The sequence below is a fragment of the Berghia stephanieae genome, chromosome 6, assembly GCF_034508935.2.
Source record: "Berghia stephanieae isolate SIO BIC M18660-M18661 chromosome 6, UCSD_Bste_1.3, whole genome shotgun sequence".
In the NCBI taxonomy this organism is placed as follows: Eukaryota; Metazoa; Mollusca; class Gastropoda; order Nudibranchia; family Aeolidiidae; genus Berghia; species Berghia stephanieae.
Genome location: NC_088365.1, coordinates 48547293 through 48572430, shown reverse-complemented (window position 1 = coordinate 48572430; position 25138 = coordinate 48547293). Strand labels below are relative to the sequence as shown.

General features: G+C 34.7%; 2 protein-coding genes across 2 annotated transcripts; both read left to right on the top strand.

The window, feature by feature from the left end:
- Window positions 1-9: 9 nt before the first annotated feature.
- On the top strand, window positions 10-24746 carry LOC144975170 (ADP-ribosyl-[dinitrogen reductase] glycohydrolase-like). Its single transcript, XM_078918967.1, has 9 exons — window positions 10-239; window positions 13960-14043; window positions 14515-14658; window positions 15558-15701; window positions 16499-16653; window positions 16995-17157; window positions 19033-19191; window positions 21002-21132; window positions 21917-24746. Exons 1-9 carry the CDS (start codon window positions 180-182, stop codon window positions 22071-22073), a joined length of 1197 nt encoding a protein of 398 aa, XP_078775093.1. The 5' UTR covers window positions 10-179; the 3' UTR covers window positions 22074-24746.
- LOC144975551 (uncharacterized) lies at window positions 1279-13930 on the top strand. The gene is made up of 6 exons (XM_078919712.1): window positions 1279-1806; window positions 2229-2315; window positions 3474-3535; window positions 4353-4569; window positions 6474-6595; window positions 13922-13930. Exons 1-6 carry the CDS (start codon window positions 1743-1745, stop codon window positions 13928-13930), a joined length of 561 nt encoding a protein of 186 aa, XP_078775838.1. The 5' UTR covers window positions 1279-1742.
- Window positions 24747-25138: the final 392 nt, after the last annotated feature.

The window sequence follows — 25138 nt, the reverse complement described above, 5'->3', positions numbered from 1 at the left end:
GTTCAGAATGATTCACATCTTTAAATAGATAGAACATGTCATATTATAACTCTTGTGATGCAATGGTGTAGGACGTGGAATATTACACAGTGCACTTCCTCATCTTAGCATTGTCTGATACGTAATTATAGTACAAAGATTCAGTTTAGAGAAAGTGATAATTCTGAACAGCAACCGCGATGGCTGCTGCTATGGAAGCTGATACCGATGAGTCGGTTCGGAATGCCGTGAACAAACAGGTAAGAAGTGTGAGTAAGTGAATGTGTAAGTGTAGCATCACTACAAACTAATAATAATAATAATAATAATAATAATAATAATAATAATAATGATAATAATAATGATAATAATAATAATAATAATAATAATAATATATAATAATAATAATAATAATAATAATAATAATAATAAATAATAATAATAATAGTAATAATAATAGTGCTAAGTGAAAGTGCTATCTGTTATTGTTATTTGCAGTTGTACTGCAAATAGTAATATAGATATAGATAGTAGTTTTTATTCCTTATTGTTTGCAACAGTACTAAGTACAATAACATGAAACGATATATATATATATATATATATATATATATATATATATATATATATATATATAGATATATAGATATATATATATATATATATATATATAGATATATATATATATATAATATATATATATATATGTATTAATACCGGATAGGGAGACTTTTGGTACCCCTATTAGTTCATTTTACAGTACTTTACCAATAGGGAGACCAAAATCCGGTCCCCCTATTGATTTGACCTCTAGCACATTCACTTTTCTATTTTTAGTTTAAAGTTGTCAACCCAACCGTCAAGGATATATAATTGTAAATCATAGTATTGAAGTTATTTGTTAAACACCACAGTAAGAAGAGTTATGCCTAAATTTTCACGTTGGTCAATAAGGTGACCGCCTGAAAAAAGTACAATAGGGGTACCAGTGTTTTCATCGATATATTTCAATAGTGAGGCAATATATCTTTCCGAAATTTTCTCTAAAATTCTAGAGCATTATATGGATTTTTATAGTAATGAAAACCTAATATAAAATTGTGTGAAAGTTGATGAACTGAGGAATGAACAAGATATACGAATTATAATCTATTTTTAGAAACAGATTTATCGAATCTTGGTCCGGATTCTTATCTTGGTGACAAGAGACAAGCAAACATAGTAACTCTTTTTTTCGTGAAACGTATGTTTAGTCAATTTCGCGCATAAAGAGGCACTCGGCACTCACTCACTCCGCAAGTCAGTAGTAGGTAGGTGGTTATCAGTTATCAGCTTTAATTCTTAGTCAAACGCTTCATCAAACCCATTATTGAGTAGCATGTTGATGCCTGATGCCAGTTGAAGCCATCTCGACGTCGTGAAATGGAGCATCTTCTGTCATAGCAGTAGAATCGTCAGATGCCGCATTTAAATCCTCCATTCCAGGCGTTGCTGTTGCCATATCGATCTTCGAAATGATTTGGTCTAGACGTCAAGTTGACCCGTTCTATGTCTGAAGAGATTTTAAAGTGCAATACCTAACATTATATCTTGATCTACAAAAGAGTCTTTTTAAATGAACCGCTGTGTTTCTATATTTTTCAAGAACCAATGATTATCTGATAACCACTGACAATTGACTTGCGGAGAGAGTGGCCGACGGACGTCCTCTCTATAGCCGCAAGTATTTTTTCGTCACTTGCTGAGTTCCAAACTAGACGTCTATGGCATCGTGGGGTAAATTGATGCTGGAGGCATCATTGAAGAGACACCGAGATAATTTAAATGGTAAGTTATTGGCCATTCTTATTACATCACTGTTGATTTAAGATTTTCAATAGGGTAGACATCACAATCACACACACACCGATTGATGATTGTCACTTGTCAGTCAGTCATTTGGAAGTGGAGTCAGATAATTCGGGAACTTCTGTAGACTGTAGATTCACACTAGTGAGTAAGATCTGTCGTTTACTACTACTACTACTACTACTACCACTACTACTTTTAGTTTTAGCTTTATCCAACTCAACACTTCTCGTGTTTATTTTATTTTGGCAAAACTAGAATGGATTTTTGAAAAGAATATAAAATAATTTAAACTTAAACCTGTCTTTGCATCTTGCTTTATGCATACAGTATGCCATATCACAGCCATCACAAAATCATAGTTTAATGTTGAGAATATGCTATTTCTTTTGTAACTTCAGATCAGAGAGATTTGAGCTTTAAAAATCCTGAAAAATGTCTTGCTGTCAATCCAGACAACCCTTTTGATGTGATCTATGATGTTAATGGTAAGAATGTAATTTGATGAGGAAATGAATAACATTTAGGTACACATAGTTTGCTTTTTTTTTTTTTTTTGAGTCATGATGTGTAATACTATTACAGTCCACTCCGGATAATTGCAACTCGTTTAATCGCAACTTTCGGTTAATCACAATATTTCCTAAGCAATGGAAATAATTCTATATAAAAGTCACTGGTTAATTGCAACAAACTTCGGTTTTTTAAAAAGTGGTAAATTCAAGAAATCAAACAGTATATCATGATTAAATTTCATCATGGATGAAATCGTGACAGGTTGAAGAATCGAGAGTGAGCAGGATTTAATGCTACAGTAGTGTGTCACCACTCTGTTAGAGTCGAAAGAGGGCGGGGCTCTGCAGTATGGGTTTGTGACGTCATCGGTGGCCATTAAATAGAAGAGGGGTGGGGCTGGTCATAATCTTGACAACAGGTTATAAATGACAGTTATAAAGAGAGACTGAGCGATATCCTTTGTTTTAGGATTAACAACTGTGCATTGTGACCAACGAGTTTGGTGAGAGCTTATTGTCTCTCATTAAGGCTAATCTCTTTAACTCTGACAAATGTTGAATTGTTGAGAAAAAAGATTGAAACTTCTTCCAATCTGAATAAGATATCGGCTTGCTTCATAGCTGCTTTTGGTTGACAAATCTACACGGGGCTGCCATATGGTTTTTGTTTCAATCAAATTGCTCTGTATGTGGTGGACTAAGAATATTATTTACTGGTTTGAGTTGACAATAAATGTGTAAAATGTTGAAATAGTGGACAGGAAACTGAATTTCGGTTAATCCCAACATTTTCGATGATCCCAAGGTATTGCGATTATCCTAAGTGGACTGTACCTGAATCTTGAACGAAAAACTATCATATGGATATGATTATAGACAGATTGGTTTCTGGAATTATATTTCCGTCCTCCCTTGCCAACTCTGACGTTCTTGAAATTTAAAAGAAAATAGCCAGAAGGTTTCGGACTTAATTTTCTTTTTTTTTCCAAAGGACAATAGTCATAAGGTAAATAATTTTTAAAAAATCCTTTTACAGCACAAGATGGCATGATTTTTTGTTTAAGAGTTTAGAGAAAAACTTGCACATGATAGTCTTCAGCTTTTTTTTTGTTGTTTTTATTTTCTATATAGACTCCAACTCAGAGCCTGAAAGTGATGCAGAACAAAGTTCCATATCACATGATTCATTTGTGGTAAGTATGTACATTAAAATAAAATCATAACATTTGTATAGCGTTTATCCACAGTTGGCACCATGCTCAAAATGCTTCACATCAACATATTTTGTGGTGGACAAAACACATTTGCCACAAAAGATGAGACCTGCAGTCTGTTAGGCGCAATACAATATTTCAGGACAAGGACAACACTGTTTTACACCAGTGAGATCTCCTAGTTTTTTGTTGTTAAAAATTTTTCTTTGCAGTGGACTTCGCCAACAATAACACTATTTTAAACCTTCCTCGTTATATTTTGAAGTGATATTCATTGATGAGCCATTCACATTTGAAGTCGTTTGTTTTTTTATTTGACAAAATGTGAAAATGATGCGTTTCCAGGAAAAATTAAAATAGCTTCTGTTGGGATTATACTTTTGATCTCGCATTTTGTCCAAATTCTCTTGCATCGTAATGTTTATCAACTTTTTTTGTTAACTATATTGCAGTTGCAAGGTTAGGAAGTTCATATTGTTGCAATGACAACCGTTTATATGTCCAGAATCGTAGTGATATAAAAAATTGTTTTGTAGTTGTTGGTCCTGGTGTAGGATTTAAAGAGTTGGTTAAAAACGGTTTACTGAAACCCTGGTTGGTGTATCTATATTTATCCAAGCACAGTTGAACATATTAAATACTTAGACAATATGTCTGCCTTTCTCAACTGTTTTTTATTATACTTGCATTATTAACCAGCTAATTGTTTAGTTGGATTATTAAACAATGGCTCTTCATGTTTATTGTCAACATGAATAAATTGATTGATCTGTCATCTTTTCCACAAAATATACAGGGTCCCGATTTTGTTGCTGACTCCGAGTCTGATTCCTCTACGTACTCTGTGAGGTACCCAATGCTGAGTACATCATTGTCTTTGGAACCTAGTGCTCATTCCCCAACTCAGTCAGAGCCTCATCCACAACTATCACAGACTGAACCTCGTTGCCAGTCTGGGACCCAGGTTCAACCCGAATGCTATACACTTGCAAACCAACGTGTTACGTGCAATGGTGAGTCATTTTTTTGTCATTCTTCTCCTTTGATATTTGTGGGATCAATTTTAATTTACCCATTCCTTTTAAAAGAAAACTTCCACCCCCTCCATGGTGCTGCATTTGTGTTATTGCATTTTTTTTCTGTTTTGGCAGTGCTGCGTCGCAAAATACGCTACCATTTACATAACAAGCACAAATCCAAATTTGATAGGGTGGACATCTTAGAATCTGAAACCCCAATGTGTGAGTGATATCAGTGAAACCAGCCATAAAAATGTTCATGTTTATTTTATTGGGTTTTTTTTTTGTCTGTAATAGACTTAAATTGCTTGTATTGTAAGTGTTAAAATGGTTTTTTTGTTACAACCCATCTATATATTAAAACTGTTTCTTTGTATTTCTATGATGCTTAAGGCTTTTTTTTCACAGACCAGCTGGAAACTTAACGAGAATCAGAGTAGATAACATTTTTATTAATCTTGCAACCTAAACAGTATATGATGATTGGGAGCATTTAAAGAAAAGCACATTTCTTTTTAATTTGTCGGTACTAAAATTATACTTTGATAATGCCTGCTGTGCTACAAACCCTTTTGACTTCCAGGTTCAATATTTTTCTTTATTCTAAAATTCTTGGGTTTCCTTTCAATGACAACTGAGATCATTAAAATTCAGCTCACAACATGATGTGTGTAGATTTGATGAAAACATATGTTCGAGTTGAGAAGCAGTGTTCACGAACTTGCTGATCGTTTTTACTAGCATTTATTTTCCTAACTTACCTGTATCAATTAACAAAGGCAAGACTCAAATATTTTCTATCTGAACAGTGTGTTTGTTATTGAAATATTTCCGGCATATACATGTCATATTTCATTCCCACAAAATATAAATCAGGATTAAGTTGTCTGGGCATCAGCATCGTTCAGGCAGTTGGGGGGAAGTCTTTAAGGAATTAATGAAGCCGATGCTCAACCGGTCTGGAGGACGTTTGATTGATGTCGGCTGTTTGTTCTGCCAGCCGGTGATGTTTTCTCACTCCCTCAATGACAAAGAAAGTCATTGTTATGACTATGAACTATAGTCTATTATTACTTTTGTTACTATATTAATTGTTACTTATAGCCGCTACTGTTATTATTATTATTATTATTATTATTATTATTATTATTATTATTATTATTATTATTATTATTATTATTATGATATTGCCTTCATTGCATTCTATTACTATTATTGATATAATTAATTTCTGATTGTTGTAAATAATTTATGTGAATTGAATTTTGTCGATTGGCCAAGGGCCTACAATAAACTTAAATGAAATGTTAGTCTTTGGATAGGACTTGGGTCTATTCTTGATTGCTTTTCCGCCTGGGTCGAGTGAAGCATTTGGAGTAAATTTTGTTGCTCAACGTAAAAAACATGACGCTTACCATTCCGCTGATACTGATACCTCCAAGGGGTGGTTGGGGAAAAACCTAAAATTCTTTTGACATTCTGTCTGATTTTTCGCTGAAACAACAAAGGACAATCTATGTATTCAGATGAGACTTCAATGTGTTACTATTCCGATTTATGTTCATATTTTGATTATAATGAAGAGGGAACCCTGAACCCAGTGAAGTGGGTGGATTGATCTATTTATTTCTATTTCAAAACAAAAATACGGCGTCTTTTCACTGGATTTGTTATGTGGCAGAGGTCTCCACAAATCTAACATACCTCTTCCAAAGGAATAGATGGTAGAAAAGTATATAACAAGAAGGAATTATGACAGTTACTTGTCCAGGCCTTAAATATTTGGAATGCTATTCCTCTCTATCGCTGTCATGTAGCTGATGTGCATATGATCTGTCTATTGATTTATTTTCATAGTTCATAGCATGATGTGCTTTATTTTCTTCTTTTTTTTCCAGAGAAATACAAAAAGCCAAGGAGACCCTGTCCATACTGTGGACAGTTGCAAACAAAACTCTCAAGGCATTTGATGAGGAAACACAAAGATGAGACAGAAGTTACAGAGGCCATGAAACAGCCTGTAAAGGAAAGGGATAGAACAATGGATTATCTCAAGAAAAAGGGCATTTTTTATTCAAACACTAGAAACAATTCAATAGTTATGCGTGAGAGAGCACAAGGGTCACATGAAGTTGTTATGTGTGCTGGCTGTAAGGGGTTTTACTCTGGACGAAGGGTTTATGAACACAAAAAGAAATGTAGTACTGAGCATGCTCTGTGTACTGGGGTTGTAAAATTTTATCCCGTGGCTCCCAATGCAAGTAAAGAAATAAAGGAGAATATTCTTGACAAATTTCGGAATGATGAAGTGGGAAATTTGTGTCGATCAGACAAAGCTATAGTATTGTTAGGAACAAAATTGTGGAGTAAAAGTTCAAAGAAGGAGAGAAAAGTTATAATGAGTGATTTACGCATCTTAGGAAATTTGATTTTAAAAACTAGGAAGAGAACGAATCAACCTTCTTTCTCTGGAGAGGACGTGGTGAAGCGTTGTAACTTTAATGAAATATCGCAAACCATTTCTGAAATGACTTTGAAAGAGGATGGGACATTGAAAGCAGGCTTGAAGCTTTCAATTGGATTTATATTGAAAAAGTTAATTAATTTCTTAAAAGGGGAATATATAATGCAAAACAAAATGGAAGAATCCGCAGAGATAGATTTGTTCAAAGCTGTCCTGGATTATAATTGGGATAGTATTTTTTTTACAGCCAGAGTTCAATGTGAAGCAAAGAGAACAAATTTGAGAAAACCCAAAGAGATGCCATTAGAGAATGATATAAAGAAGCTACGGCAATTTATTACTGAAGAGATGGTCCGTATTTGTGAGGATGATTATCAATTATTTGATTCACATATGTTTGTTAGGCTTCGCAATGTCATCGTAGCTAGGCTTACAATGTTTAATGCGAGGAGAGGCGGAGAACCCGCAAGGATGTTGTTAAAAGACTGGAATGATGCAGATTCAGGTGTATGGGTTGATCCCCAGCTTGTACAACATGTCACTGATCCTCTGGAAAAAGCGTTACTTGAGAAGTATAAGCTGGCCTATCAGTCTGGAAAGGGAAGCAAGATGTTGGTCCCTGTGTTGATACCCAATGACACAATTCAGCCTTTAAGGAAACTTGCACAGGAGCGTAAAGCTGTTGATATTTCAGACAACCCATTTCTTTTTCCAAATACAGGAATATCCAAAGATCATGTAAGTGGTTACATTGCCATCAAATATGTCACTTCCTTAGTAAAGGATTTAGAGAAACCCCAGTTGTTAATAGCTGATAAATTCAGGCACCGAGCTTCGACATTATTTGCCTTACTTGATGTCCCACAACACGAGAGAGATGTCTTCTATCGACATATGGGACACAGTGAATCAATCAATCAAAACATTTATCAGTGTCCACTTGCAATACGAGAAATAACAGAAGTTGGTCATTTTTTGGGTCAAATTGATAACTCAGCATCGGTCACTGGGGAAGGAAATTGTAACATTGAAACAAATGACTCTGTAGTGAATAGAGACTCAAATGCAAATTTTGGAACATCCATAGTAACAGCTGCAAATCAAGAAAAAAATATTGATGGTGAAGCAGGAGTGCCAAATCAGCTTACGTGTTCTTCAAAACAAACTGAACCCAAGAGGAATTCAAGCAAAAATCGGAGATACATGTCATGGTCAGATGAGGATACAGATAGAGTCAAGTCATATTTTAAAAACTTTGTCGAAGATGTTTCAGCACATGGTTCAAGGGGATCATTACCTAGAAAGTCTGAAATTATTCTGTTCTTAAAACACCACAGGGTATTTTCACAAAAAGGAATCCCTGAAGGTACACTAATTAGTTTGGTGAAGACAAAGATTTTTAATGAAAGAAATAAATATAGAAGGGAAAGAGCGTTTCAATCGGTGTAATGACAATCATGAATTTGATTTGTATTACATTCATTGTATTGTATAGTGTTATTGACATATTTTGGGGGTTTACAAAAACGTTTTATCTTTATATAGTACAATCTGTTCATCATTGCAATATCCTTTTTTATATTATATGAACATTCATTTGCTCAGCTTGAGAGACAAATGCTTTGTAGAACCATAGCTGCCAACCGTTCTGTTAAAAACGGATTTGTTCCGTATTTGACTTCCTGAGTCCGTAAGTGCTTATTTTTAGTTCAAAATCCGTATTTTGTAATTTTTGACTAATTTGTGGTAAAAAAGCCATGTGAGCCTAATGAATTATTATTATTGATCCATTATTATTACTATTACTACTACTACTATTGTTGTTATTATTATTATCATTATTATTGGTGTCCAGTGAGAGCATAATCTCCATTTGTGTAGCTCTTTAATTTGAATTATGCCTCTAACATAAATGATTTTCAACAATTAAAAAAGTTCCATTCGTTTATATGACGCCTGTATTTTACTCAAACCTTTCATAATGTATTGGAGATTTGCATAGGATATGGATGTTAGCCTCGATATACTTTGAATATTCTAAGACAGTATTGATACTTTCACTATTTGTTACAAATATTATTTTAATTAAGAATAAAATTAAATCCACCTTTTTGATTGGAAGGTATTCAATAAGAAAATCAATTGCTTATATTGATTAAAGATGACAATGATTATTTCCCTTTATTAATTTATGAAATATATAAATTTAATCCCTTTAAAAACATCTTCATCTGATTTTAATTTTTTTTTTTCAAGCAAGCTTTTGTAACGGTTTAGGTTCAAGAAAAATAAGTATACTCCATTTTTAGGTGTGTTTATCTTGTCAAAGTAAAGAAGTAGGAATTCTCTAATATTTAGAGGTGCATTTTACTATAACTACTATTATAGTATACTACTTAAAGACCATTATGTTGCATGAAAGAAAACATATATGCAATCGTCTACTTTTTATCTGAACTCACCTAATTTTTACCCCAAAACGCCCTCTCAAGTGATGTACCAGGTTGGTAGTTATGCATTTCTAACCATCTTAAGTTATTTCATTTATTTTACAATCGTGCTTCTTGTGTATTGGTCCTTATCAAAGTTGAGGCAGTTGAATTCTTTCTTTATATTGTCCGTTCTGAATTTTGATCTCATTGTGGAAAGCTCCCATAGCGGGCAGGGAGGTACACACTGTGTCTTCTATCCCCTTATATCTGTTTTCCAACATGCTTTCAGTCTTTGTCTTGGAATGAGATTACTTGTTTTTTTCCTGGCCCTCGCCGGAGTCCTAGCTGGGAGGGAAGCAGTCAAATGCATATTTATTGTTTTGGGAGATGATATTTTTTTCCTTGTAAATCATCTCTCTGTTATGTATTATTACTATATTTGTTATTTTTTAATGTATAATGTAAGCATTTGAGTGTGTTCCTCTTTGTTGGATTTTGTTCTTGTGTCCGGATAAGACTTATAGGTGATCTCAAACTTAGTACATTGGTGATACGCTCTTGGAATCTACATCTGATCCCTATTTGTTCCCAGTTCCCCTATGTCTTACTTTCTCTTGGATGCTTCAACTGTAATTCTAGAACTTTTTACTATCCAATTTTCTTCCTTTTTACTGGCGCTGATATAACCTAAATGTGTTGCAAGCGCCGTAAAACCCTTAAAAACAAAACAACAATCATTGTGGAAAGTGTCATTTTAACGATTCAAATGTGCTGGTACTAAACCCGATAATTGAGCAACATTTGGACTAGCCTCTGTCATCTCAAACTTGTTAGTGTTAGTAATAGTAATTAAAAAGGCTGACTTTTATATGTTGCGATTCGATGAAGGGGGGGGGGGGCTTCGGCACACATCGCCCCTCATCCCGGGCAAAATGAGCGTTCCTTATTTTATTTTTGAAAAGTTGGCAGCTATGTAGAACTATCTGAAAGAATCAGATATGGCAGAATAAAAAGTCTTTCTACTAACCCTAACTTAATTGGCCAATGTAGCTTTATGTTCAGCATTTTCTAGATACCTAATGTAAAATTTCACTATTCTTTTTATGATAGTTTTAAGAGTTGCAATCTTTAGAGGTGACTGTCAAGAAATGACACCTCTGTGCATTTAATTTCATTCTTTCTTTATCCCCTCATCCTTAATCAGAATAATAATAATTAATAATGAAAAAAAATGCAGCAACGACAGCTTAGAACGGCATAAAGTGCTTAAGAATTATTTTTTTTGCATTAAACTTTATTCAAACGATTTTCAACACTTTTGCTTCACAGTTTATGCTTTTTAACAAATGCAATTAAGCAACTTACCAGCAACAACATATTGGTTTGTTATCATTTGAGGGTTTTATCAGTAAAACTGTTTCTATCCTTTTATGTTGCACTGTACACATAGCAAACTTCATGCTTTTATTTGGTGACCAAAGACTTATGTGATACAGTGGATGAATGTTTGTGATGGCTTTTGGAACTGAAATAAACCTGCAATATGATTTGTAGACTTCTATCGTTATGTATCATTTTTCGGTCAAATGTAAATGTAATTTTACACGAGCTTGATGTATCATAAAACCCACAATGAGCTCAACGTGCAGCTGGTAGTAGATTTATATGGACACGAACAACGTTGTTACAATTCAGTAACGTACTCCAATTAACACAAGTGAGACTGTAAATGAGACTTTTACAATGACTCTGCATCGCCACAAATATGGATTCGAACCCTGGCAACTCGGGCGTCAGACGAACTGTCTACCACGAAACCAAAGCAAGCATTGTGCAAGTTAAAGTGAATGAGATGTTGATTGAAGCCGTTCATTGTGTCCATCAGATCTGCTGTCCTATCCATCCAACTCCATTCACTCACTGGGTGGGGTTCCCGACTTCCCATAATGGGCAGGGACGTACTCGTTGCGTCTTCTATCCCCCTATGTCTGTTTTCCAACTTGTTTTCTGTCTTTGTCTCGGGATGGGATGGGATTACTTGGTTTTGTCCAGGACCTGTCTGGGAGGGAAACAGTCAAATGTATAGTTCGAGTTTTGGGAGATTATATTTTTCCCTTGTAAATCATCTGTCTGTTATGCTCTTTATTGTTTTGTTTACATATTATTTATGCTTTGTAAACATTTGAGTGTATCCCTCTTTGTTGGGACCTGTGCTTGTGTCTGAATGAGACGTTTAGGTGATCTCAAACTAAGTACTTTGATAGTGGGCTCTTGGAATCTACTGTTTCCTATTTGAAACAAATCCCCTTTGCCTTACTTTTTCTTGGGTGCTCTAATTGTAGTTCCAGAACTTTTTACTATCCCATTTTCTTCCTTTTTACTGGCGCTGATATGACCTTAATGTGTTGCAAGCGCCGTAAAACCCTTACAAACAAAACAAAACAAACCAAGTCCATTCAGTGGTATACAACAACAACAAATAAACTCCTCTGCCTGGTCCCTTCTATCTCTGATCTTAACCTGGGTCGTCAGGTTTCTAAAGGGGTCGGGGACTGCAAAAACAATGGCGCACGGAGCAACTGGGAATATTTTTGCCGTGTTTGAGTCCCAGGTTATTTCCCTGAGCGCCCCTTCTGAGGGATGGACCTTCCCAGGAGTTAGTAAATGCGTTGCTCGGCCACTTCACTCTACGCACACTGGGATAAGCTTCGACACTATGGCCATGAAGCTCTTAATCTTAAGGACTTACTTTATTTTAGACAATTTGGTGGTAGCTCACTTGAAAATGCACTCTTAGGTATACACATATATAAACATATACTGGGCTCCCTAAAAGGGTTTTTTAATGTGGTCTCCCTAAAAACATGTTTTTACCAAATGTCTCCTTAAAGCTACAGAAACACTTAGTAAAACATTAGGGGGACCGAGTAATTTTCTATATACCATTGTGATCATCAAGCATCAGAATTGTGTTCATAAATCATTGTAGGGAATCAAACTATACTCATTTGAACAAAGATTGAACAGTTTAATCAATTTGAACAAGACATATGCTTGGTCCTCCAATTGGTGCATTTCACAGTGGTCACCTTAATAGTGGATTGATACTTATATATATATATATAGATATATATATTTATATTTGTATACTATAGTTATAAACAGCAGTACTGATTTTTTAGATATAGAGTAGGTACCTGTTGTGATATTTGCAGTAAAAAAAAAAAAAAAAAAGAGAAGAAACAACAAAACAAACTGAAAAAAAACATAACAAAAAAATAGTCATGGAATATAGCTTCGATTTAATTTACAAAGACAGATGACGAAGCAGAGATGCCAACTTAACGTTTGTCTCGCAAGAAATGTAATCTATTTACGGGGCAGTATTACATGTAAGAGGAAGACAAAAGTACAGTTATATAAAACATATCCTGGAATTGACAGATATTAATGACAGAGCTGTATGATACCGTCAACAGACGGGAGGAATAGGCAAACATTTGTCGTCGCAGAGTGCGGGCAGCCAACGCCAATGAGGACGACATTAGATCATTAAAAAAAAAAATCATATTTAAGCAAAGACTTCCAACCACTCCAGCTCCTTCTCCCCCCCCCCCCCCCTATCAAATTATACCTACTCTAAAATGAAAAAAAAATATTCATAATATAAAGTGAAAAAGTAGTACATAATATTTCCTAATGTCAAAATTGTATGAATAGTAATGTTGGTTATGATGAAAGACTGAGGAAACTTAATTTACCAACCTTGAAAAATACAGAAGATATAAGGGGGACATAATAGAACTTTACAAGATGACAAGTGGTAAACATGACCAAGACATGACAGAATTTATTAAATGGAGGAGAGATTTCACAATCAGAAAAGATACCATAGGTAACAAAAAGAAACTGCTATCACAAAGACCAAGATTGAATGTATGAAAACACAGTTTTACTGTGAGAACAATGAAATTATGGAACAGTTTACCAGATTCTGTTGTGAATGCAAAAACCCGAAATAAAGAGCTTACTGACAAATTTTGATATGACCACAATGTTTTGTACAATTATAAATGCGCTTTAGATTGTAAAACCGGAAGAAACTTAAATCACAAAGACGATGAAGAATAATAGAGTCTGGCAAAGAGGACATACAAAGACCTGTGCTGGAAACAATTCATAGGTATCCATAAGTAAGTATGATGTGATGATGGTAATTGTAGAATCAGTAGTGGTGAAGGTTGGTGTGATGGTAGTTGTGATGATGAGTGTGGTAGTGATATAGGGCAAGTTGCAGTGATGGTAGTTAGTGATGATGATGGTGCAATAGTGGCTGTAGTGGCGTTTGTAGTTTTATGACGATGACGGTGATGTTGTAATATTATGATATGATATAATTATAACTGTAATTAGTTTATAATTAAATATGATATTTTCATATAACAAACAGATACATTAAAATTTGACCTGTGTCTCTTAAATTTCCAGATTTTGGCCACGATCTACGGTCAGTGTATTGGTGATGCTCTTGGTCTCCTCACAGAGTTTATGATGAAGGAAGAGGCTCAAAAAGTAAGTACCTTAATATTCATGATAAATGCACCGTCTGCTAGGAAAAATGAGTCAAATGGGTAAGCTTATTTGTAAAATACACAGTGAAAAAAAAAATGAACTATGAACTCTAACTAGCCTATGAGTTAAAAACAAAAGGAAGGGAGCATCCGCTTCTGATTTTATTGACAAGTGTAACCCAGTGTGTTGTAGTGTGAAATGATACTTTTAGGGCCGCGTTCTGGTAAAGGCAGTGGGAGGGGGGTGGGGGGGAAGGGGGGGGGGGTGTATGCTTAGTAGAAATGGTTCGCTTTACAGATATGTACATAGTTGGTGAGTTTGACTACATGTAGAAAGTTGTAACTTGTTGTAGTGCACTTCCTTTTCCATGTCAATAAGATGCATTCTTTTATACTCAGAATATTAGATTTCAGCTGCTTTTTTTCGGGTTATGAGTTTCATTCCATAATGTAATTATGGTTTGTATTTCAGGAATATGGCAAAAATCCAAAGACTTTGAATTATGACCAGAAAGTATCCGACGGATTCCGAGACAACTGGGAAACTGGAGATTGGACTGACGACACGGACCAGATGATTCTTATTCTACAGTCTTTGTTATACAACAAGGGACAGGTAGTACGCTTTGATAAACGTTTATATCTCTAACTACGATCTTTATTCTCCCCTTTCTCATCCTTTTCTTCTTCCTCCTCACTCCGGCTCCTCTTTCCCCCCCCCCCCCTTCCTACTTTCCTCCTTTTTTTATCCTCCTATTTCCCCTCTTATCTCCTATCTCCTTTTCCTTCTCCTCCTCCTCCTCCTCCTCCTCCTCATCATCATCATCATCATCATTATCATCATCATCATCGTATTCTACAGTCTATATTATACAACAAGGGACAGGTAGTCCGCTTTGATAAAAGTTTATATCTCTAACTACGATCTTTATTCTCCCCTTTCTCATCCTTTTCTTCTTCCTCCTGACTCCGGCTCCTCTCTCCCCCCCCCCCCCCCCCCTTCCTACTTTTCTCCTTTTTTTATCCTCCTATTCCCCCTCTTATCTCCTATCTCCTCTTCCTTCTCCTCCTCCTTCTCATCATCATCATCATCATCGTCATCATCATCATCATCATCATCATCATCATTGTATTCTACAGTCTATATTATACAACAAGGGACAGGTAGTCCACAATGATAAAAGTTTGTGTCTCTAACTACGATCTTTATTTTCCCCTTCTCATCCTTTTCTTCTTCCTCCTCACTCCAGTTCCTCTTCCTCCCCTTCCTACTTTCCTCCTCCCTTTCTCCTCCTATTCCACCTCCTACCTCCCCCTCCTCCTCCTCCTCCTCCTCATCATCATCATCATCATTATCATCATCTTCAGTTTTTAGCTAGCATGCAAGATGAAAGTGGATACATTCAACTAGCCAGTCACTCACTCGAATATGAAGGGAAGTAAATTGCTGTTGTATGTTACAAGAATTGTGTATCATATTTTGTCATCCTCATATTTCCTTTTTTTTTGCCGTAGATTGTTCAGACAGACTTGGCACAGAGACTCAAGAGATGGATGAAGAAAGGATTCCCAGAACTGGGTGATGATTCAAGTCATGGATTGGGACGTACAACCAAAGCTGTCCTCAGTCACCCGGAATATGAATCAAAGCCAGAGTGGGTAGGTTTTGGGACTTATTTTCTTATTTTAAACTTATAACCAGCAGAGCTTTATCCAATTCAGTTTTGTGATGTCCTCAATCACCTCAGGTTTGAGTCAAAGACTGAGTGGGTAGCTCGGGGATAATTGGAAAAAACAGTTACTTATTTACTGCCATTAGATGTTAGAAGTAGAGTATTTTCGTCTGAAATGACATTCAAAAAGTGCCTTAAAACACACCTGATGAATTCTTCTTTGTCTTAATAATGTTATGAATGGAACTGTGTGTATCTGAGAAGTGTAATCGTTATATGTAGGATCATACCGGATTTGAGTAAAAACTTGAGATGATAGGTTTGGGGAAAATTGGGAAAACTTACTCTCTTCTCGAAACCACAGACCAACTGAGTTCTAGCCTTTCGGTCTTGTGAGGTACTCAGTGATGGATAAGGGAATAAAGAGGATACATGAATACAGTTTTCGATGGATTCTAGCATGCCAAATTCCAGCACTCTCTTCAGTGTGGCATGCTGGAATGGGGGACTGTATTTTATCTACATAATAAGTCGTTACCTCCAATGAGTATCAGACTTCGGCACACCTGGATTCTAACACACTTTTTGGCTTCTCCTGAGAGCGTGCTAATATTTATTTTTATTTATGCTAATAATAAATATGCATATATACATAGATTTAGTTTATTTTAAAACCTGCATTCCCCCCCCCCCCCCTCTAGCAGTTGTTCTCGCAAATGTTTACAAAATCTATACTAATACACATCGTTATGAAGTGATCAATATATGATTTCCTCTCTCCAGTGTGCTCAATACGTCTGGGAAGCCAATATGCGTCAGATTGCTCCCAATGGTGGAGTGATGCGCACCTCCATAATGGGTTTGCATAACAATGCAAATAAGAGGGAAGTCATAGAAGGAGCTCTTAGCATGTGTAAAGTGACTCATTACGATCCAAGGTAAGGTTTATACAGAACATACACCAATCACAGTGCTATTCTTTGTACTATTTATATCAACACATTATCTGGCTAAAATCGGAACCAGACCAGCAGTATCAAGTCAATCTCCAGATCAAATCATCATATCCTCTTATTGAGGTTAGCTTATTTTATGTTTTAATAGGTCTGTCAGGTTTAGTCAAATTTACTTTAAAACAAAGATACCATCTTATAAATAAACTGAAATGTTTTGAAAAAAGGTTTAATCATAACTTTATTTTATTTTATTTTTTTTTAATTATATTTTTTTATAACATCGATTTGGTATAGAATTATTGTCTTTTGTTTCTAACATCTAGGTGTCAAGCGTCAGTGGTGGCTGTAGTTGTTGCTATCTCACAGATGATACAACACACTAGGAACTCTTTTGGAAGTGAGAAAAAGATAAAAAAGTTGGATGTCAAGGCTTTGATCAAAGAATGTTATGATGAAGCATCAAAAGAATTGGAGACAGAGGAACAGGTCAGTGTTCAGAGGAGATTTGTTTTTTTTTCCTTATTTCGTTTTATTCTCTTGAGGACAAGGGCAGAATATAATCGCTTAAATAGAAAAAATTACACGTGGATTGAATGATTGAAGAGATAAAAACAAATATGTGACCTATTGCAGCCAACCAGTTATGTAGAAAAGACCAGATGTTAAAATGGGATTTTAGTAGTAAAAATGAGGGAAAATGGCAAATTTTAAAAGTTTTTATCACTTTAAGAATATATATTGATAGTTCTTAACAAATTATTTAAACTAAATCTAAATTTCATTCTAATGCATATGAACTAAATTTTTAGCATTTAGCCAAGTCATCCCACTGAATACTGTTTTAAGGCGATAAGTCACATATGTAAAGGAAAGTGCAAAGTACATTGTGACCAAGTAGAATTAAACAAGAGTGATAGAGTTTATAAAGTAATCTGGATCAAGCAGGAAAGTCAATTATATATATATATATATATTATATTATATATATATATATATATATATGTGTGTGTGTGTGTGTGTGTGTGTGTGTGTGTGTGTCTTGACAACGACAGTAGTAATTCTCACCAGAATAAACACCAAAATGGCTGGGATAAACTATAAACTCCGGCTCCATGTTGGCTATTGGTTCTGAAGGACTACTTTTTTAAACAAATTGATGGAAATGATGAATGTGTGCCTATGCCTCATATTTTTTTTTTTCATTATTTTCATATCTACCATTATCTAATTATCTAAAGAACTATACATATTTTTTTTCTGCCTGGGGTTGTTTACATCTGTACTCTATCATCAAATGAGGTAATTTTGTCTCAAGGGGAAACTTTTTTCTGCCTGAATTTTGAGCATTTTTGAGCTCAACTTTGTTGCAGTTCTTTTCTTGGTTAAAAGATTGGACTTTTTACCAAAGGAAATAATTGCCATAAAACTTATTCTATTCTTACTGTTCCAAAACAAAAAACCCCATTTAAAATGAGATTTTATATAGCACAATATCCACTAAATGTGCTCAATGCAAAGGGTCCCTATCAACAGCAAGCCGTAACATGTAGAACGAAATATGACATCTGTTAGGCGATAATACAATTTTTTTTTCTGACACAGACAACGCTGTTAACGGTCAGGTACTCATTTTACACATAAGTACGGTGAGAAAATGTGAGTAATGAGCCTTTTCCAAGGACTCCACTATGCTCAGAGCGAGGCTCGAAACCAGGACCTTCCAATCCTAAAGCGAGTGCCATACCACAAGACCTCGTGGTAGCAAAAACTAAAGAGGTAGTGAGTATCCCCATAAAGTGAATTTTTCCTAATTAATGGAACTGAAATTTTGGTAAAAATGACTAAATCGCCTTGATGAAAACAGTTGCAATGCCAGTTTCTTCATATCTCTCCATGAAATCTTGCAATGTTGATGGCCATTTCTGCTCATATTGTTCAAAGACGTTCTGGACGTGGAACATATCAGTTCCTGGACAATAGTAAAATAAATAATAACAAAACACGCCGTTCATTTAGACCAAATTTTTTATGTTGGGGTTCCCGATAGCTCAGTTGATAGAGCATTCATTTCACAAAGGGACAGAGATTAATCCCGAGTGAAGTCGAGTTTTTTTGTTTGTTTGTTTTTTCGTCTACTGGAAATGATTGGGTAGCTGGTCTGTTACAACTGGTAGAACATATTTTGCAATAGACTATCGTCCTATCCAAAGTGTAGAAAGCAATTGCTATTGTCCGTTTCCCACTATAGAAACACTATAGGATACACTTCAACTCCATGGGCCTAATGGCTCTTAAGGACTACATTTTACAAAAAATGTTAACACCTATTTTATTTGATACTCGATTATTTTTTCTAAACAGAAATCAGAACTTTGGATGCACATGAATGCCAAAAAGCTGAAGGAGCTCAAACTTGATGAGTATGGGAAGATTGGATACACACTCAAATGTATGGGGTCTGGGTTTTGGGCCCTTAAGCAGGACAACTTCAAGAAGGCTATTATTGAGTTGGTCATGGAGGTGAGTTTTATAACAGCTTTGTGGTCTTTTGGTATGGCGCAGGACTCCTGACTTGCAGTTTTATGGTTCAAGTCATGCCTTGGGCGACTCGAAGTTAAGTCCTTGGAAATACTCTTTAATAATAATAATAATGTTTTAATAGCGCCTTACCCGGTATATCAATAAGCTCAAAGCGCTTAACAGTAACGTGGCAACTTTCACTCAAATATACAACCGCTCAAACATGCAATATGAATCAAAGCAATATAATTCTACAGTATTATATATTAAAAAGAAACGTTTTCAGATGTTTTTTAAAGAATTCTACATCATAAGTGTCTCTGATATATCTTGGAAGGCAGTTCCAGATAAGGGTTGCCGAATATTCAAACGCATGCTCGCCAATTTTGCAAGTCAATTTTGGCTACACAAGTATGTTATTATCAGACTTTGATCTCAGATTTCTGGATGGGACGTAGAATTTAAGTGTTTCATTAATGTATCCAGGACAACCAGACCTGCTCTCTTGAACATTTAGAAATTCGTAATTTTTAGGAGATAAAATATTTGTGATCACTGAAGTGTTAACTTTTAAAAATCAACAATTTACTCGCCCAAAGATTAAATAACACTTCAATATCCTTAAAATTATGTAGTCTGGCATCAACTTTAATTTTCAATGAGTTTTAATGACTTCGAGATGCTCATGATATCCTGAGATAGGAGCAAAAATTTTTGTAATTCTACGAATTTTTTGGTAATAGTATGCAGGTCTGTCTTTATCCCATTTTCTCGCTATTCTTTGATAATTGAGTACCTGGCTAGTAACAGCGTTGTCTTTCTAAAAAAAATAATTGTAATAATGTCTTACAGACAAACAAAAAAAGAAAGAAAAGAAAAGAAGAGATAAACCTACTGTGTGAGAGATCATTTTTTTAGAAATGCGAGTGAGTGAGCAGACACACATGTTGATAATAACAAGAAATGAAGTGAGTAGAAAAGTGCCAGAAACCAATACAGATTAAAATCTTTGCGACAATGGTGATTCGAACCCACACCCAATTGTTACGGATACTCTACAATTGATGCCATCCACCACGCCAGTAACAGTCGGGTCATGGGTTCGAATCTCCATTGCTGCAAAGTTTTTATTCTTTTTTGTTTTCTGGTACTTTTCTACTCACTTCATCTCTTGTTATTACATAGAGTAATTTTAGTTGTCTTCTTATGTAATTATCATTCTTATTATCACTAACATCATCGTCTTAGATGTTATCATATATTTATATTTATTTGTCTACATTACCATTGTTATCATAACGATGACCATATCATCACTTTCTGTTGTCATCGAAAGTATCATATATATATAAGTCTTTGCATTAGTCATCAATAAAGTGCGACTATGTGGTATGACTTTCGCTTTCGGATTGGAAGGTCCTGGGTTCAGCCTCACTTGGCGCATAGTTGAGTTATTGGTAAATGCTCTTGACTCACATTCTCTCACTGTACTCTGTTTAAAAGGAGTACCTGGCTGTTAACAGCGTTGTCTTTGTCCGAAAAAAAAATGTAATATTGTCTAACATGTATCATGTCACGTCCCACATGTTAAGTGTTGCTGTTGGCCAGGGATCCCTTGTAAAGCACTTTGAGCACGTTTAGTGTATATTGCGCTATATAAAACCTCAATATGTTTTTTTTTCTTTATCATTTGATTGATTTTTACATTCATCATTTTGTTCAATTGAAACTTTAAGATCAAACTGATCTTTGTCATTACCACCATGTTATATAAAAATGAATTTATAACTTATATAAATGTTTCCACAAGGCTGGTGATGCTGATACGAATGGATGCGTTGCTGGAGCTCTTTTGGCGTGTAAACTAGGATTGGATAGCATTCCAACTGAGTGGATTCAAGGCCTCAAGCACAAGGACTTCATAGATGACTACTACCACAAGTATGTGTATTCTATAAACAAACAAACAAACAAACAAACAAACAAACAAACAAACAAACAAACAAACAAAAAAAAAGAAGAAGAAAAGAAAGTGACTGGAAATAACTTCTTCTCTTCATTGAGTTGGAGGTGTGGGTCCAGGAGAAGGAAGAACCTTGTCTGGGCGCCGGTTTGGATCAGTTAGTTACTAAACTTGCAGGTGGCTATGAAACAGTTCTTAGGGCGGAGGAAGACTTTCGAAGCTGGGTTGACGAAATGAATTTGGAGGTGTAGCCATACGTTGCTACTACTACTACAGCCACCTCTTCTCTTTTCCCATTTCTTTTTTTATATTCTAAAAACTTTATATTTGATCCATGCACCCCTTGAGGATCTCGTATTTGATTTGGAGACAATCGAGCTCTTAATAAAAGCTATAAAAGTGTGGATAACAATAAATAAATTCCAACTTCATGATGAAATTAAGAAATTAAGGAGCAACTTTATGATGACAAAACTGAACTAATAGTGTTTAGAAAGAAATATAGTGATGATAATGACAATGATGATCATGTTGATGAGTTTAAATAGCTCATAATAATATGACAATGTTATACCCAATGGACCTTGTGGTGGTTTGTGCACCAGGAGTATCAATATTTTCTCAATGGAATTTTAATCCTTCTCAAAAGTTATTTAAAAAGTCATGAATTAGTACAATTAGTATAATTAAATACAATCACGACCCTTGTTTACTTTCCAAAATAGCCTAAATCAAAGTAAACTTTTTTTGTTTTTCTTTCAGATTCATCAAACTTCAACAAGAGTTGGCACAGGATTCATCAACCAGAACCACTTATCCTGATCTGTGTATTGACAATATGGACAAACCTAAACAAGAACTTGAGGGAAATCAAGATAATGAAGAAAGAAAGCAAGAAAATCATGAAACACTCAATTAAATTCTGGAAGCTTAAAAAATAGTTTAACTCTTTCAGTGCTGAGGCTATATTCGCATTTCCGTAACACAATGGTTGACACCTGATTGAGGCAGCATGAGAATAACAAGCTAAGACAAAGCAAGATTCAAATTTGGTGCACAATCTCATTTAAAATAACCCCCTAGGGCGAATTGGATTCAGTAGTCTGATGTCACGCCGCCCGGCAATGGCGGCCATCATGGTTCTAAACAAAGACAATCATTACTTTTTATTCTTCATGCTGGCAAGAACTTTTCATATGCCTTGTGATCAGAATGTGTAAAAGTCAAAACATGATCAAATTTATGGTTTTTTTCCCTCTGGATGCGCTTTTATGCTCGCCGGAGAAATATTTCATACGGGCGTCCGCCATTGTTCTGATAGTTCAGAGCCAGTGTTACTAAGTTACCATGCGTCATAAAGGAAGTAAGTGATGTTGCGACTGTTGAAGAGTATTGAATGTTCTGATGAAAGAAATGATAACATTGGTTCAATTTATAGCACTTTTGAAGAAAGTAGGATTGGATTACATTATTGTTTTTGCTTTTCAAGACTGGCTGCACTGTGCAGCCATTGGCCAGTAGAAAAGATTCTGCTCTGGCCACACAGTGTGGCCAATGGCGCTGAAAGAATTAAGAATCAGCCCTTATCACAAGAAAACGATCCATGTCTACGTAAACCAATGGATGGTTGAAAAAAAAATAGGCCTTCATATTTAAGAGCAATTAAGTTAATTCCTGTTTCTGCAATCTGACAAGAAAATTAGAAATTGCCTTCTACCCTCTGAACAGGATGTTAGTCCTTTTAACTTAAAGTGGATATGACTCTTCTTTCAGCATTCGATTGGTGCAGGTGTGAAGGAAAAGACTTTCTAAAATACTTCTTTTTGTGTGCAACCTCTAGCAACTGAGCCACTGGGCCTAACGAACTAGCTGAGTTGATGTTCGTTGGGCCAAATAAATGAAAGAGACTTATTCTTCACCCCCTCCCCCCCTTCTCTCTCTCTCTCTCTCTCTCTCTCTCTCTCTCTCTCTCTCTCTCTCTCTCCCCTCTCTCTCTCTCTCTCTCTCTCTCTCTCTCTCTCTCTCTCCTTGCCCACAATATTCTTTCTATAATGAATTCTGCCATACTCAGAAAAAAATAACGTATTAAATTTTTTTGGGCCAGGAAACTTGTCCTTCAAATAATAATTAAACGACTGTCATCTTGTCAAAAGAAAGTACCAGATTGAGATTTTTTTCGACAAGATGACGGTCATTTTAATTGATCAATATTCGGAGGACGAGCTTTCTGACCAAAATTTTTATAAATGTATTTTTCTCAGGTTACAGCAATTTTGTGTCCTTGTTCTGGAATGAGACAGCTGGTTTCACCAGGTCCTGGAATTAGATATTATGCTAAGAGGGTGGTAGTGAGGCAGATGTCATTTAAAAAGAAAAATACTCATCTCTTTGATCCATATTATTATTATTATTAAGAAAAAAAATAATTTAAAAAGTAACCTAATGACAAATTGCCACTTTTTTGAGGACAATAAAGATTGATTATTATTATTATTATTATTATTATTATTATTATTATTATTATCATTATTATTATTGTTATTATTATTATTATTATTATTATTATTATTATTATTATTATTATTATTATTATTATTATTATTATTATTATTATTATTATTATTATTATTATTATTATTATAATATACTAGAGGTGCCTAAATGAGTCAAGAAAATGGAGATAGAGATAAAGGGAGTAAATGTGACTGATAAATAAGGGAACAACACTTATTTATGGGTGACATTTACTCCCTTTATCTCTATCTTCATTTGATCCATATGATGCATGCAATTTGTTAGATTTTGAATTTATGCAAGCACTGGAGAAAGCTTATTGTGGTACAATTCTCTCTGATTCCAAATTATAGCGCACTCTGCAATACAGCATGCTGGAGTTGGGTGACTGAATTTGATCTATATTATGATAAGTAGTTATTTCCAAGGAATTAGATCACCTTAAGTTTGAATTTGATGAGTAATGTATGTTTATTCTTTGATTGATATCATGTACTTTATATCATACTAATGTATTAGCCACTCCCACGCCTCGTTCTGAAAAAAGTCCGCGAAATTAAAGGGGAGGCAAGAGAAAATCAGCTGATCGTTAAAATAGTAACAGAAAAGTGGAGGTGCTCGGCAATGAATGCAAAAAAGACATTTAAAACGCCGTAAAAATGTTTAAAAATCACTTAATGTTATACGAGTAATTACCATCCATAACAACCTGTCAAATTCACATATGTAAGATGCCAAGCCAAAATTAATAATAAAATAATAAAGAACACGATTGACCGTTGACTACACATGCATTCGAGTACCAGAAATATTTTGTAAACAATGTAACACAATATAATGTGTAAGTTTCAAAGCAAATGCAACCACAAATAACATCAAAGAACAATGTGGGACTACTGTTTTAATTTCACAAAACCAAACGCATATTTTCTGCCCCCGATATTGAACGTGTAGTTAGTATGTATCGTACAAACAACATTCGTTTAGACAGGTAGTCGGGATTCTAGCGCCAGTTTTATTTGGGCAACCGTGATTGGGATTTCACTCAATGCACTTATTATTATTATTATTATTATTATTATTATTATTATTATTATTATTATTATTATTATTATTATTATTATTATTATTATTATTATTATTATTATTATATAATAATAATAATATTAATAATAATAATAATAATAATAATAATAATAATAATAATAAGCAGTTGAAAGCAGTCTTTGGTGTATAAGTGCATATGTACATTATTTCTTATAATAAATGCTTCAAAACAAAACAAAACAAAACTAAAAAAATAAAAATAAAGAATAAATGAATAAAAATATCTATTTGGGCATTTACTTACATTAATAGTCTTGAAAATCACAATCACAATCCATGAAAATTAAATATCCCATAATCCGAAGAAGACATGAATTTAATCCAAAATCCAACACAGGAATGTATTTTAATAGGAGACAGATA

Bases quoted from the DNA above. Each gene is read 5' to 3' on its own strand.
- LOC144975170 (XM_078918967.1), top strand. From the start codon at position 180: ATGGCTGCTGCTATGGAAGCTGATACCGATGAGTCGGTTCGGAATGCC. The intron at 14,659-15,557 runs GTAGTACGCTTT...TTTTTGCCGTAG, and splicing joins TGTTATACAACAAGGGACAG to ATTGTTCAGACAGACTTGGC. The intron at 19,192-21,001 runs GTGAGTTTTATA...TGTTTCCACAAG, and splicing joins TTATTGAGTTGGTCATGGAG to GCTGGTGATGCTGATACGAA.
- LOC144975551 (XM_078919712.1), top strand. From the start codon at position 1,743: ATGGCATCGTGGGGTAAATTGATGCTGGAGGCATCATTGAAGAGACAC. The intron at 2,316-3,473 runs GTAAGAATGTAA...TTTTCTATATAG, and splicing joins TGTGATCTATGATGTTAATG to ACTCCAACTCAGAGCCTGAA. The intron at 3,536-4,352 runs GTAAGTATGTAC...CAAAATATACAG, and splicing joins TATCACATGATTCATTTGTG to GGTCCCGATTTTGTTGCTGA.